The following is a 15,665-nucleotide window of genomic DNA, read 5'->3' on the forward strand; positions in this document are numbered from 1 at the left end:
CCATTTTATCTACGATGTAGGAGAAACGAGAACGTAGATAGAATGATTTATTAATGTGTATTTATAAATTGTATGCCCGAAAAGGGTAAAACTGTTGATACCCATAAAAAATGTACCTAGCTATACTTCTTGTACCTACACAGTTTGAACAATAAATGTTTCTGATTTCTGATTTCTGATAGTCTGGCAAACACAATTTGTCAGTCAGTAAGAACCAAGAAAATTAGCGTAAGACAAAGTAAGCTATGATTCTATCTGTCTATGTTTCAGATGAGACAGTCCTAGGTCAAACTATAAGCACGGGGCGGACACGCTATACATCAAAAATCACTTGCGTTTCTATGTGGGAACGGCACGTCTGCACACGCGGCATGCGTCAGTTGCTTAAAAATAGTACTGAGCGGTCGGCAAACGGCCGTCAATCTGGTGTCGCGGGGCGAGGTAATTCGAGTCGGGGCGGGGCGGTGCGTGGCCGTTCTGTATGATAATACTATTACTTATTCTGTGCTATAAGTAGCACGTAAACAGTGAGCGTATTGTAGGTTGTAGCCAACTAAATTTGATATACATAGACCGGCCAAGTGCGAGTCGGACTCGCCTTCCAAGGGTTTCGTACATTACACAATTTTTAACAATGCATTTTTTATGTGAAACGTGAGTAAAATGTGTTTAAAAAATCCGGGTTGTATCAAAAACTAAGTAATTAAGTCCGACTCACGCTGGACTGCACATTTCTAATAGGTTTTTCTGTTCTATGTTGTATGTATGTATGTGGTTTATGTGTGTGGTAGAACTATTTTGTGTACCAGCAGTTTCGGAGATAAAGGGGGGGGGGGGGGGGGTTGGTCATGTTTTGGATATTTTCTCGAACAACTTCTAAACTCCGAATCAAAATAAATATTTTAAAATTACAGGAAAAATATATTTAATATTATTATAATGAGCTCTTTCATTTGATATGTAACTTCTGGTAGACCGGGGCGCAAAGTTAACAGTTTCGATGGATTAGGTTAGGTTAGAATAGTATTTACCTGTCGTTCTGGTACAGTTCCACCGAGGAGTTCAGCTCAGCCAGCTGTTCCTTGAGCAGCTGTAGGTTGGAGTTGACAAAGCTCAGCTCCAGCGCCACCGTCTCGCGCAGCTTCCTGTTTGTCGTCGCCTGGAATAGACAAAACATATTAAATAATAACTAATTATATTAGACCGAGGCATAGACATAGTATAGTAGTTATAGACATGAAACCGAGCGACCAGGGGTAAGAGAAAGACATATTCATGTATTGGCAGGTTAATGTATGGCAGCATAATCTTTTTTCTTTTTCACTCTTATAAATTTCAAGATTTCGCCATCGCCTCCTACCTACGCTGCCATAACCCGACCATGAAAAAAAACCCGGTCGGTGATAAGGACAAAGCATGGCACTATTTTCTCTTTCCTCTTATAGGAATCGCAATAAGACTCTTTCTCTATCTAAGAGTATCAGGCCCTTGGACCGAGACGACTAATTATATAGCACGAAAGACCGATTCGTGGAGTAAACGATTACTCGAGTGGCGACCATGGGGGAAAGAGCGTCCTCAAAGTAGACCCCCTGATGCGTTGGAACGACGACATCAAGAGGACTTAGAGGACTGCGGGGAAGAAGTGGCTCTCAGAACCGTGACGAATGGCGCAAAATGAAGGAGGCCTACACCCGAAGGGTAGAAAAGGGCTAAAGAGAGAGAGATTAGAACGAGGTGCTAATTTCGTTGGTCATTACATCCCGAAAGATATCTAGTAATGTTGTTAAGGGCGTTGTGTAATAATAAAGCATCGTGGACGTCAGCTGCCGCTCCGTTGGTGGTGCCGCTCCGGCAGCAACCCAAACACGTAAAAGAAATGTCAGACACTTTGTCAGATGATAGTTTAGATGTTATTGTGAATATAAAAATCGTCAGCGATGGAAGCTGATGACATGAACGCGTAAATAATATTTTTGTATCTCGCATTCTAATTGTGTTCTCTCAGGTCTATTTATTAAAATTGGATGTATTAAGTAGGCGTATAACGGGCATATTATAACCACAGACATAGTATTAAAAAAAACGAATAAGTAACTTGAGTCGTAAATCTATCAGATTGCAACATTGTTGCCAGATGCAACTGTCATGTTAATTTAGTTTTTATTGCAGTATATGGAGAGTGGTTTATGTGAATGAACGAACGAGAAAGGAGTGTTTCACGTTCGTGGAACCGCTTCCTGTCTGCGGCCGCCATTGTAGTCGAGAAAAGAAAAAAAAGGTGGTCTCATCACTACTTATTAACATAGTACAGAAACGTCTAACTAATATTATAGGACATTCTTACACAGATTCAATAAGTCCCGCAGTAAGCTCAAGAAGGCTTGTGTCGTGGGTACTTAGACAACGATATATATAATATACAAATACATAAATACATATAAAACACCTAAGACTCAGGAACAAATAGCTGTGCTCATCACACATATAAATGCCCTTACCGGGATTCGAACCCAGGACCATCGGCTTCACAGGCAGGGTCACTACCCACTAGGCCACTAAGTAACTAAGACATTGAAGTCAACGTAAAAACTATGGATGGATGATTATTTTAAGTTTATAATTTAGTGTTTCTACTTAAAATAAAAACAAATTAAAAGTATTTTCTGTAAATAATGTAATTTGTTCTAATACTTCTAACAGTAACTATGTAAAAACTGTAGATAATATATGGAGTTGAGGACGTGTGTAGTTTTAAGCGATTTAGGAAAAAAGGCTAAAATAGGTTTAGTCAGGTATATGCTTAAATTTAAAATTCAAAAATAATGAAATAAAACTATAAAAACGGATTATATCGCGTATATTGAATTTATAATACATCCCGACGTTTCGAACTCTTTACAGCGTTCGTGGGCAACAGTATTCAATATACGCGATATAATCCGTTTTCATAGTTTTATTTCATGAGTAACTATCGCGGTAACCGAAGACAATATTATTCTAATATAATTATTTTTTTCGCGATTTCGTGATTCGACACAGGTTGTTTCACTGGTCGTAAATAAATTCGCGATAGACCCGATTGTAAATGTGATTTAATATATTTATAGCTAATCTAAACACTCATTTTAAACTTAGGTCAGCTAAACGTAGGACAAATGTCGTTAGAAATTTCGCAATTTATACATTTTAAACTTCGACTGGACGTAGGAAAAATACTTTTGAACAAAAATAGATTTTTTGAAATCGGTTCACACGTGACGAAATTCGAATTGATAACCTCCTCCTTTTTTAAAGTCGGTTAATAAAATGCTGCTCAATTCTCATAGTATAAGACAAGTATATCCAATAGTTGTCAATAGGTAATAATACTCGATATATGTTTTCTATAACGTTAACATTTTGTGGTCTGTTAAACAAGTAGGTATAAAACTTAAAAACTAAAACTAAAAAAAAAAAAAACTAATCTTAAAATAAATCGTTAAAAACTATTCCCCTGCGGCATGGCGCCGTAGATGCTGGCAGCATTTACTTGCAGTATCGCCATGCTCATTCTTTGTGCGAGGAAGCTGCCAGCTCTACGATCACCGGTGGTGTCTGCTATTCTTTTTGACAAATTATAAATAGTGTAGACGCGCTCGGACCCCACGGGCCAAGGGTCTCGACGCCAAAAGGTACGGAATCGTATTCGGGGCAGAGACCCCTATATTTGGTATTTTTAGGGTTCCGTACCCAAAGGGTAAAAACGGGACCCTATTACTAAGACTCCGCTGTCCGTCTGTCCGTCTGTCTATCACCAGGCTGTATCTCATGAACCGTGATAGCTAGACAGTTGAAATTTTCACAGATGATGTATTTCTGTTGCCGCTATAACAACAAATACTAAAAACAGAATAATATAAATATATAAATGGGGCTCCCATACAACAAATATTTGTTTTTTTTTTTTTACTTACGTGATTTAAGAATTACATGTATCTTGTATAATACTCATAAGAAACAACTCAACAAGCGACTTAAGTCATTCCGCGCCTGCCGTCGCGTGCGCACGGAGCGTGACACCCTTTCTTACGGGTCCCTGAACCCTGACCTTGGTGGGAATCTACATGCAACACAGATCACTTACTATTTACAAACTGGGGCCTTATTCGACATGCTAAATGGTCAAACATCGCGTCCAACACGGCTACCACGAGCCCAGGGCGGACACGCAAAAATCACTTGCGTTTCTATGTGTGAATGGCACGTCTGTACACGCGGCATGCGTCATTGTGTGAGTAAGTTCTGAGCGGTCGGCAAAAGGTCGTCAATCTGCTGTCGCGGGGCGAAATTCAAATCGGGCGGGGCGGTGCGTGGCCGTTCTGTATGATAATTTGTAATAAGAAAGATTGTATAGTCCGAAAAAATTAATAATAAATATTATTTATTTATTTGAATCGTAAAATTCGCTTAATGAAATCAGAAAGGTGTACTCGTAAAATACTCGTAGTTTAGTTTAGTTTGCGTATCTGCCGCATGGCGCTAGTTATAATCTTAGGCATAATGTACGGCCAAGCTGAGTTCGGTCGGATATAACAGCTGTACGTAATAATAGTGTCTATTGTAATATGTATTTTTAACTTATCTCTGTCTCTGTCTTTTGTATGTTATATTATATATTAATTTTGTTGTTTTTCTTGTTACCTGTCGTGATTGTTTCACCGGATGGTCTCACCGGAAGATCAGCGCTGGAAGTCGCCAGCAACATGCTGAGGTGAGACCATTTCGTGGCACTTTTTCTTTTATTTATGTTTCTCTGTTCTGTATAACTTTCTATTTGTGTGCTAACGAATAAATTATTTCTATTCTATTCTATTCTATATAAAAGCCGCTTAAACAAGAGCTGTTGTAGTATAAAATTGTGTAGAATGTAATGTAACGTAGTGGTGCGTCTCGAGCGTAGAATTTTACGTAGAATACTGCCCGAGTATGGTGACCGCGAGATTTCGTAAATACTATATGCGGAGTCTGATACTCTGAGAGGTAATCTGTGACATAGGCATTAGGTTAAATTCGGATTATTTGATAGATGGGTATCATGCGATACCATAATTACCGGATTTCGGCAGTTTTAAGCCGATTTTGGTGTTGCGTTGTCTCTCTTTGTTCTGGTGATGTTAATTTTGTAACAGTTCTTTTATGAGTTCAAGTTTTTGAGAATGCGGTCACTTATATCTTTGTACATTAGGGAATGTACAAAGATAGTGACAGCTACACCATAAATGGTCTGTAATAGAGGGAAGGGCATGTGATAATATAGGCCGTTCCATCGGTTTGCCGCTGTCACTGTCACATTTCGCAAGAAAGAACGGAAAAGATCATGCGCTGGCTCAAGTGTCAATTTTGATCGAATTTTGTCGATTTTTATTTATTTTAAAAACGTTACCTTACAATATCGAAATTCGAAAGTTATGAAATTACTACTCAAGTTAAGATTGTTTTTTGTTTTTTTTTTGTTTATAGTATCACATAATAAATAACCGAGTAAAGTTGGATTAAAAGTCCAGTTAGAGGTTACTTTGGGAATTAATTGTATCGAGCGAAGTGTCATTCGTGTATCGGAAGCTATGTTGTTAAAGATAATATAGTCAAGGGAAAAAATGGAAGAAATTTAAACCTTATGTAATTCTATTTTAAGTTCAAATTTCTTTCCGCCGTGTACCGATTTGTTAAAACATTTTCCGCTTTCTAAAAGACATTCTATTGAAATCTACTTATTTTCCTCATATCATAAAGTCCTATCATAAAAACCTTAAATACGCACCAATAGGACCTCCTTTTCGCCAACTATATTGTACCTAACAATGACTCAATTCTCAAAAGTACCTTCCTCAAATGTACGATACCTCATAGTCATGTCCCACAATAGCACAGTCAGGCATTGGATGAACTTTCTATTGTAGGCAGGGAAATTTACATGCAGCCTCATTCCTAGCTTGAATGATAGGTGCGGCTTGTAATGTATAATTTTGTTGTATAGGCGTCTAAGTCTCAATCGGTGCTAAATAGAACCTAGAATCCTAACTGTTGCTTTCTAATTCATCATGTAAGTTCTTTTGTCACTTATACAGTGTGGAAAAAATTAATGGGTCCTTGAGGGAGTGCCTTAAAACCTTAAGTTAGCTCATTTTAAATTTAGGAGCGACCGCGAGCCTTAGGACAGCTAGATTTCCATGATTAATAGTATTTCGGGATTCCCGGGCGGACATTCGTAAAATGGTTAATGCAGATGTGTAATGAACCCTCGTTGACGTCAGCTGCTGCTCCATTGATGGGTAGAGGAACGGTAGCCACCCAAACACGAAAAATAAAATGTAAGTCGTCGCATCACGATTGAAACTGGCAGATGATAATTTAGATGCTATTGTGGTAAAAAAATCATTAGCCTTAGGAAATGTTAACTTGCTTACCTTGAATAAGTTTTCGGCACCAGCTCGCAATCTCAACTCCTTATTGATTTCCTGGTTGAGCTGGCAGCGTCGCGTTTGCAGGCGTCCGCGGCACGTCGCCACGCGAGGGTCCGAGCCCTGAAAAAAAGAAAACAGTTTGTTAATCATACGTATGTTTGCCCATCATTTAGGAGGCGAGGGCGGAGCAGAAGCGAACATGTATACACTTTGTACAGCGACGTTGCGGCTGCCGCGATACTGCAGCGCGTCGGGCATGTTCGTCGACGCGCATGTGGATGGTTTCCACTCGACGCTGCGCAAGCGCTGCGCCGCGACGCTCCGAAGGGTGCGCGACGGCCGCCACAGTCTCCTGGCCGTCGCCGTCGTGGCAGGGAGATGGGACAGTGCACTAATTAGGCACTGGACCTCCCAACATCTTAGTTTAGGTACTAACATAGTAATTTAAGTATATTTGTAACTAACAAAACATGGATTGTATCGTCCGAAATTTATATATTTTTTGAATGGATGAATGATCCTTCCGGCCGATTTCGGCAATGGCGACTACTTCGACTCCTAGTTTGCTCGGCGCTCGTGCGCCCGAAAATGGCTGACGTAGTCACTGTAATTGGCAAGGCACTTTAAAAGCGGATTTTGCCCTTGCGCGTGCACGCAGAGCTACTCGTATCACCCGCCAGGGTGTAAGAACTATTAAGAGTTGATGGAATCTAAAATGAACTAAACATGGTTGGTATGTTATAACTATTTTCAAAACGCCTAGTGCCCCACTGAATCTACAACACAACCCGGTATGTTATGTGACTTACGTTTTTGTTTATTTTGATATACCCATATGTACATACATACATACATACATACAATCACGCCTATTTCCCGGAGGGGTAGGCAGAGATCACGGATTTCCACTTGCTACGATCCTGGCATACCTCTTTCGCTTCCTTCACTTTCATAACATTCCTCATACACGCTCGCCGGTTTAGGGTGCTCTTGACCTGGCCTTTCTTCAGGATTTCCCCGATCTGATCGGAGAAAGTCCGCCGAGATCTGCCCCTTCCAATTCCCGTTTCTACCTCTCCCTTATACACTATCTTTGTTAGCCTTCTTTCACTCATTCTTTCTACGTGTCCAAACCATCTCAACATACCTTTCTCAATTTTTGTCACTACATCTTCGTTCAGTCCACACTTTTCCCTTATCACACTGTTCCTAATTCTATCTTGTAATCTCACACCACACACACTTCTCAACGCTCTCATTTCCACTGCATTCACTTGGCTCTGATGCCTCTTCTGCCATACCCAACTTTCGCTACCATACATAAGTGTAGGCACCAATACCCCTCTATGCACATGTGTATCGCGTATATAGATAAGACAATTAATTAATTAATTAATTAATTAATTTCTCGAAAACGGTTGGGCCGATTTGAGATATTCTTAACAGGTCACAGCTGGATAATGTGATTTTTAAGATATCTATAGAACTTATCCAATATTACTTATAGGCACAACTACATATAGTGATTTGGGTATTTTTTATAGTTTCTTAGAGTGCCTCTGCAATAGGTAGGTATAAAGGATGAATCACGCTAGACCGGGCCGGGGCCGGGCCGGGGCCGGGCCGGAGCTTCCGGCGCTTCGTTTTCTACGGAAAGCACCACGTGATCACAGATCAGCCGTCACAGAAAATGACCGTCCGGCCCGGTCTAGCGTGAGTCATCCATTGAGGTCTTCTATATTTTTTAAGGTTAGTAAGTGAGACAAAGCAGTAAGTTCTGTGATATAAACATGCCCTACTTTATACCAATCCCACACATCCATCACACATCATGATCACAGTAAAAAACGCATCAATTTCATAATAAATCGTGTTCTCATGCACGCATGTCATAACGAGCAATGTCACGAATATGGCCGTTAGCAGTGAAAGCGAGCATGGACGTAGATGATTAGTAAGACGGAATGTCATAGATTTAAGTCAAATGGACTATTTTATTTAAGGGTCCCCAGCAATCTCGGTTCTCCATACTAACGTAGTTCCGCTCTCATTTTAAAACGACTAGCTAGATTGCTCTGAAACTTTGTACTTACAATAGGATAAGGTAAATCTATGTCTGTAATTAGTTTATGTAGTTTCAGATACAATAGTAAAAAAAAAACAGCGAATTTAAGTTATTCATACAAAACTTGTTTTTGCTCTATTTCGTTTGTTTTATAAACTGGAGCTATATAAACTAATTTCAGACCTAGATAATATATACCTCATGTCATTGTATGTGCAGTTTCATTACAATCAAACACGTAGTTTTAAAATGAGAGCGGAACTCTTAAAGTTGTATATTACACTTTTTTCAAACTTGGAATTTTTCTACAATCATCTTTATAATCGAGTCTATCGCGAATTAATTTGGTTACCTTTTACCAACGTTTCGACACAGGTTTCACTGGTCGTGGTCGCGGCTAACTGACGTCCCAGCAAAATGAAATTGACCGAATTTTTTGAATTGGAATTTTTGACCGAGCTTTAGCAAAGGTCTCCGCTTCAGCTTGGGAAAAAATGCTTTCGTTATCTCCGGAACTCCGGATGTACCTACGTCTCAACCGATTGTTGAGAAATTTTGTTAGCGGGTTCAATAATGAAATAGATTTTTATTGATTCAGTTTTAGAAATAGAATTTTTAGAAATGCGGACTCATACATTTATTCAGATGTAAGCTCGCGAGGTGTACAGCTTTCAAAGCCCATAGTTTGTTATTTATACTTGGAATCACGAGCTCTTTCGAGCCTAATTTGTAAAAAAAGTTTTCTTTAATAAATCTTGGTATATTGAAAACATGCCTTATTTCCCGTTTTGTTTTCGGTACAGTTCAAAAAGAAAATCGACAGACAGATAAAGACATCAAATACACATTTAATATGCACAACCTGTCCACAGCCACACATGATGATACATTGCATTATTATGCAGAATGCAATCAGTTATGGACACCCAATAATATTATAGTTATCTAACAGTTTCATAATAGATGCAAATTTAATGGGACCATTTTTAAAACGAGGCGATATTATCTGGGTCGTAATGAATTAATAATTAAGTTTAGTTTGACATTAGTACTTTTAGGTAATCACTAAGGCAGAGCGGTGTTCCTTAAGAGTCCCCGGCAAGCTCGGCCGAAATTCACCTTCCCATACAAACGGAGTTTCGTTCTCATCTTAAAACTACATGTTGGATTGTAATGGATATAACTGTAATTATTTTATATAGGCTCTAGTATATAAAACAAACGAAATAGAGCCAAAACAAGTTTTGTATGAAAAATTTATTCGCTGTATTTTTTTAAACTATCGTATCCGAACCTACATAAACTAATGATATACCTTATCCTATTGTAAGTAACAAGTTTCAGAGCAATCTAGTTACTCGTTTTAAAACGAGAGCGTAACTACGTTTGTATGGAGAACCGAGCTTGCCGGGGACCCTTAACACAGGTATTTCTATATTTAAAAAGGGGCACCAATCTGAATTATGTTAACAAAATGCTTGTTGTTACTGTATAAATCATTTTTAATTTTTTAATAAGAAAAAAAAATTGTGTTTAAGAAAACAAGAACGGCCAGTTAATATTAATTGAAAGTTTTTGTCTAAATGTCGTATTAAAAACCGGCCAAGTGCGATTCGTACTCGCGCACGAAGGGTTCCAAAAAAATCACGTTTGTTTGGAGCCCCACTTAGATATTTATTTTATTTTATTTTTTAGTATTTGTTGTTATAGCATAAACAGAAATACATCATCTGTGAAAATTTCAACTGTCTATAGACAGTTAGTATTTACATTCAGCGAGGGAATGCTGCCAGCATCTTTGGTACAATGCCGCGAGGGCCTCATTAAGATATTTAGATGTATTTTAATTTAGATTAGTTTTTAATTTTTATTAAAAGTACTTTTATATATATGTATAGTTTGTTTGTAACTTAAATATGTTTTAATCACTACATAGTATAAAACAAATTAGCTTTTTCGCTGTCTGTCCGTCTGTCCCTATGTATGCTTAGATCTTTAAAACTACGCAACGGATTTTGATGCGGGTTTTTTTAATAGATAGTGTGATTCAAGAGGAAGGTTTATATGTATAATTTGTAAAGGTTTTGTGTAAATTAATGAACTACGCGTGCAAAGCCGGGCGGGTCGCTGTCGCTACTGTCTCTAGTCTCAAATAAATATATTAACATTTTTTGAAATGAACATTCAAGTAACTCATCTATCTGATACAGTTATCGTTGCTAGAAATTGTAATACGAAGAACTTACAGCGCGTAGAAGTTTTACATTTTAACCTATCAAGCCTATCATCTTGTCAATTGTCAGTTCTTAGAAGTCCAGTTTTGGCGCCATTTCAACACAAATCACACGATCAGTACTTGTCCACCCTTTCCACGTACGCCCGACGTATCTTGTGTATTGCATACAGAGCTGGCCCTTGGGTGACTTATGATTTAAGGTGCAGTGAATTTAGGGGGGCTAGCCAACAAGACAATAGGGGATATTACTGCAATGTTCTGCCACCAGAGTGCAGCATTGATTCCAGCGCGTCTCACTCCGCCTTAGTGGAAAGTCAACCTAAGAGCATTTCCATTGACCGATCCGATGTCGGAAGGAAGTAAAATGTAAGATATGTGTTTCTCTGTATTTATTTATGCATTTAATAAATCATTATTACTAAAAAAACGATAAATAACAAAAAAGGCGCACTTAATGCCATTGGCACTCTCCTGCAGCTGTTTTTGTCATAGGTGCCTTCCGACATCCGATATCGGAAAGACGCTTCCGATATATTCAGCCATGTCGGAGCTCCCCGTCAGCTGTCGGACCGATAATATTTGTTTGTGTGCGTATGTGTAGGCATAATGCTTGTGTGCGTGACCGCTAAACACGGCGCCCGGGCACGCCCCCGCGGCCTGACTACGGGGATGTAGGATCCTACATCCGATATCGCATCGGACAATGTGTATTAATAATTTATTGCAACATGTGTTAGCACATTTGCTGCGTCCCATCTAAGACACACGGTAAAAGCGGCAGGTTCAGCGGCAGAAATTGCCGCCAAAAATAAGCATGCCAAATACTCCGGGTTACAGGGGGCGTACGATTTTGTGCCCGTTGCTGTCGAAACAGCCGGACGATGGTGCAGCGAGGCGTCCGAATTGTTCAGAGAACTGGGTCGGCGGCTGAGAGAGAGGGGGAGCGATCCCCGATCTGGGTCTTGGCTTGTCCAACAAGTCTCCATTGCCATACAGCGCGGCAACGCTGCGAGTGTGATGGGGACTTTTGGACCCGGCATGCCACAGAACGGGTCTTAGGTTAATTTGTGATTGTAAAATAGTATTGTAATGTAATTATGATGACATTTAATGTAATGTTTTAATTGTAATATCTTTAATTGTACTTTATCGTTTAGTTTAGAAATGACATCTGTACCTACTACCTATTATTATTCTGATTTAATAAACTATATTTATTGTTAAATTTCATTTGAGTATGAGTATGACTATAATTTATGATTATTAATGATTAATGCATGAATTAGTTTTTACCTTATTATTATTGTTATTTTTTTTGACACTTAATTTTATTTTATTTAAAAGTTTATATAAGAAATTAAAACTAGGTATAAGTTCAAAATAAGTAGTTTAAGATCCAATATTGTACACCCTAGCAGGGTATCATGTACCTACTTGACCAATATGTAAGACCAGTATGTACAAATGAACATGATTACAATGGATTAAATGATATGATGATATGAGCTTTTAGTCTACCTGTCTTCTAATTTTATCTTTTCTCGCTTCGCTCTCCTACACTACACCTTACACACTCACACACACACTAACATTCACATACACACCCTCACAAGCACAACCCATTACCACCTTATCACCCATTCTCACACATAATTTTTAAGTTATCTAGATTTAATTTGTCCAATGTTCCGTTACATACTCTTTTTGTTTTGGTGAGTCCCAAGATACAGGCTCAGCCTAGTTTGGGGCTTACCGGACACCCTTTTGTGCATGCCACTTTCTAATTATTCTCAATAAATTTATTCTTATTCTTATTCTTATTCTTAATTAAACAGTGATGCAGTAGGATTGAAATGTCTATTGCAGTAGGATTATTTCAATCAGCGATCCTATAACTCATATTAACGACCTGCGTGCCTCGGTGGAATATAAACATTTCAGATGGAAGATAGTGTGATTTAGTATGTAGAGCACTGATTTATTGTCGTATATAAATAGAGGTGATTGAATAAAATCAGGGTTGAGGATTGGTGGTTTAAACATATTTTAAAGGGTTTCAGAATAGTATTATATACAATCGTGATATAATAGAGAGCTGATAAATATCTCAGTGGTACAAAAGACATCAACGCGTGCATAATATATGAATATTACTCATGAAATAGTCGCGCGTTGGTGTCTTTTCCACTGGACCGCGGCGCCACGTGATTGGTCAAATTCATTATAGTTGACTACAGCGTTTGCTTATGAATATTATAGTTGAGTTGGGAGCTAATGAAAAGTACGCAATTACAGTTTTGTATAAGAAATCTTAATTCAACCATTACAAGTCGACGAGTAGAAAAAATAGTAATCTGTGGTTCGACGATGAGAAAAACCGGCCAAGTGCGAGTCGGTCTCGCGCACGAAGGGTTCCGTACTTTTTAGTATTTGTTGTTATAGCGGCAACAGATATACATTCAATCAATCAATCAATCAAATATTTATTTGCTATAAGCACAGTTGCGTGCATGCAAATACAGTTCAATTCACTTAAATTACAAATTACAAAATAACACAGATAAAAACAAACAGAACACAAATTACAGTAGACATAAAATTTAAATATGGATGGAGATATGTCAAATTAATTTAATACATTAGCAAAGTATTCGTCGATTGAATAATATGGCCTATTTATAAAATATTCTTTCACTTTCATGTCAAATAGTTTCATATCGTCACAGTCCCTTATATCTTTGGTCAACTTATTATATATTTTAATTGCAATACTACTTAAACTTTTGTTGAAGTGTGCATAACTAGAGGCAGGCAGTGCTAGTTTGTCATTGTTTCTTAAATTATAATTCTGACTTTGGCCAACCGTACAATATAATTCTTTATTACGATGGATATACAAACATATACGTGACATTATCTGTGACAATGCAATATTATGGTACCATCGAGCTGATCTGATGATGGAGACAGAACTAATGAACTACAGAACTAATGACAGAACTAATGGAGACAGAATATGAACTCTGTGATAAAACAACGCAACCTAATTGTCTCGATGAGTTAAAGTTGCCTGTGAAAAGAATAGCGATAAAAGCTTGTACCAAAAATGAAATTCTAGCCAATAATTTATTTTAACTATGGTATCTGAAGCTACGTAAACTAATTACAGGAGACCTATCCTATTGTAAGTACAAAGTTTCAGAGCAATCTAGTTATTTCGAAATGAGAGCGTAAATACGTTTGTATAGAGAACCGAGCTTGCTGGGGACTTTTAACTCAGTTTTAACACTATCACTGGTATAGTTTTTTTTTGAGGATATAACATTTATTGATCAAAAATGTAAAATTATAAAAAAACAGAAATGAGACAACGACAAGAAAACGACGCTAGTACAGGCATAGAGTAACTTATACTAGAGCGGTACTGTCATAGTACACACTTTAAAACTAAAAATGGAGATTTATAAAAATACGATAAAATGTATTTAAATATAGATAAATGATTTTTTTTATTTGCATTAATTATTTTTATGATTTTGACCCATGTTCTTTCACTGATATGCGTTAAAATTGTTAAATAACAAACGAAATCGTCAACGCCATCTATGCGACTGTAGGCCAAAACTAGTAGCGCCCTCTGAACGAGAATCAAATTTTCTTGATTTTCGAGGCACGTTTTTTCCTTAGACTGTATCCATCTATTACGGAGTTATATCTATCTTTGGTACAGGTTAGAGGTAGACGGGTTGGGTAGGGCTGCATCGTCATTGGAACCGAAGAAATGTTGGATGGATTTGAATCTGTGCCGTGTCCCACGGATACACATGCTGGTGGCTCAGATTATCGAAATCTTCTTTTTCTCGATGGTTTTAGACTTTCAGACTGTGCGGGACCAAAAGGCAGCGACATTTATCGCCCTGTCCGTCGCATCACGGAGATCCTGCTCAGAGCAGGAATGCGGGCACGCTGGGCAAGATAACATGTGTTCCATTGTTTGGGGAGTCGTCGTCGTATCTATAGTCGTCGTATATATATAGTCGTCATATATATAGTCGTCGAGGTATCGAAATCATAATTTTGGAGCTTAGCCAGCCCATTACTACACTAAGGGATCACTGGTATAGTAGGTTTTACTACTGATATACGATGTTTTTGTCCGTTGTGGTCCGTAACTTAAGGGCTACTGAACCTTACGCACCACCGAACATAAGCATATTTCCGCATGTATATGCATAAAGTACAGCTATGCATTGCAATGCAGACGCGCGCGCATGAATTGCAGATCGTTTTCTCTGAACTTCCGCGTCTGGCTGGTTATAAATTTTATAATAGATAACGTAATGGCAATGCAATAGCAATATTATAAACATTATCACTGGAATATCAGGAAAAGGTTATATTTGAGATACAACCGATGTGGATTACAGTTTTTTTAAAGCTAAGAGGACGGAGCTTGTGGCCGATTACTTTAGAATAAAATAGAATACATTTTATTTGCTTATCGACTACTTTTTTTTAAAGAAGGAGGCTGAGTGGGTCTGACGTTCGACTTTCTATCCATAGGTCGCGGTTTGAAATCCCGGCTACCAATAAGTATTTTGGAACTTATGTACCTACTAAATATTTTTTTGTTTTTCCTATGTACCACAACAATGTTTAAATGTAAAATGTATCCACGAATGCAGTGTCGATACAAACCCGATAGGGTTTCACGGCACTTTTCTATTTGATGTAATGTAAGATTTTAATATAGATTAAATAAAAAATTAAAAAAAATATCATTTGATACTTACTACCAAAGATAGATATAAATCCGTAATAGATGGATACAGTCTAAGGAAAAAACGTGCCTCGAAAATCAAGAAAATTTGATTCTCGATCAGATGGCGCCACTACCTTTGGCCTACTCTCGGATAGA

At 38.0% G+C, this 15,665-nt stretch overlaps 1 protein-coding gene across 2 annotated transcripts in view; it reads right to left on the reverse strand.

Annotated features, from left to right (window-relative positions):
- The window catches only part of LOC134750954 (rhophilin-2-B), a 173,330-nt gene that overhangs the window by 30,709 nt on the left and 126,956 nt on the right, over positions 1-15,665 (reverse strand). For both annotated transcript variants that reach the window (XM_063686239.1, XM_063686240.1), the window contains 2 exons: positions 6,450-6,566; positions 1,032-1,159 (listed from right to left, as the gene is read on the reverse strand). In XM_063686239.1, the coding sequence (XP_063542309.1) occupies positions 1,032-1,159; positions 6,450-6,566 (245 nt within the window). The remainder of the gene's footprint in view (positions 1-1,031; positions 1,160-6,449; positions 6,567-15,665) is intronic.

The sequence above is a fragment of the Cydia strobilella genome, chromosome 21 (assembly GCF_947568885.1).
Source record: "Cydia strobilella chromosome 21, ilCydStro3.1, whole genome shotgun sequence".
NCBI classification, from domain to species: Eukaryota; Metazoa; Arthropoda; class Insecta; order Lepidoptera; family Tortricidae; genus Cydia; species Cydia strobilella.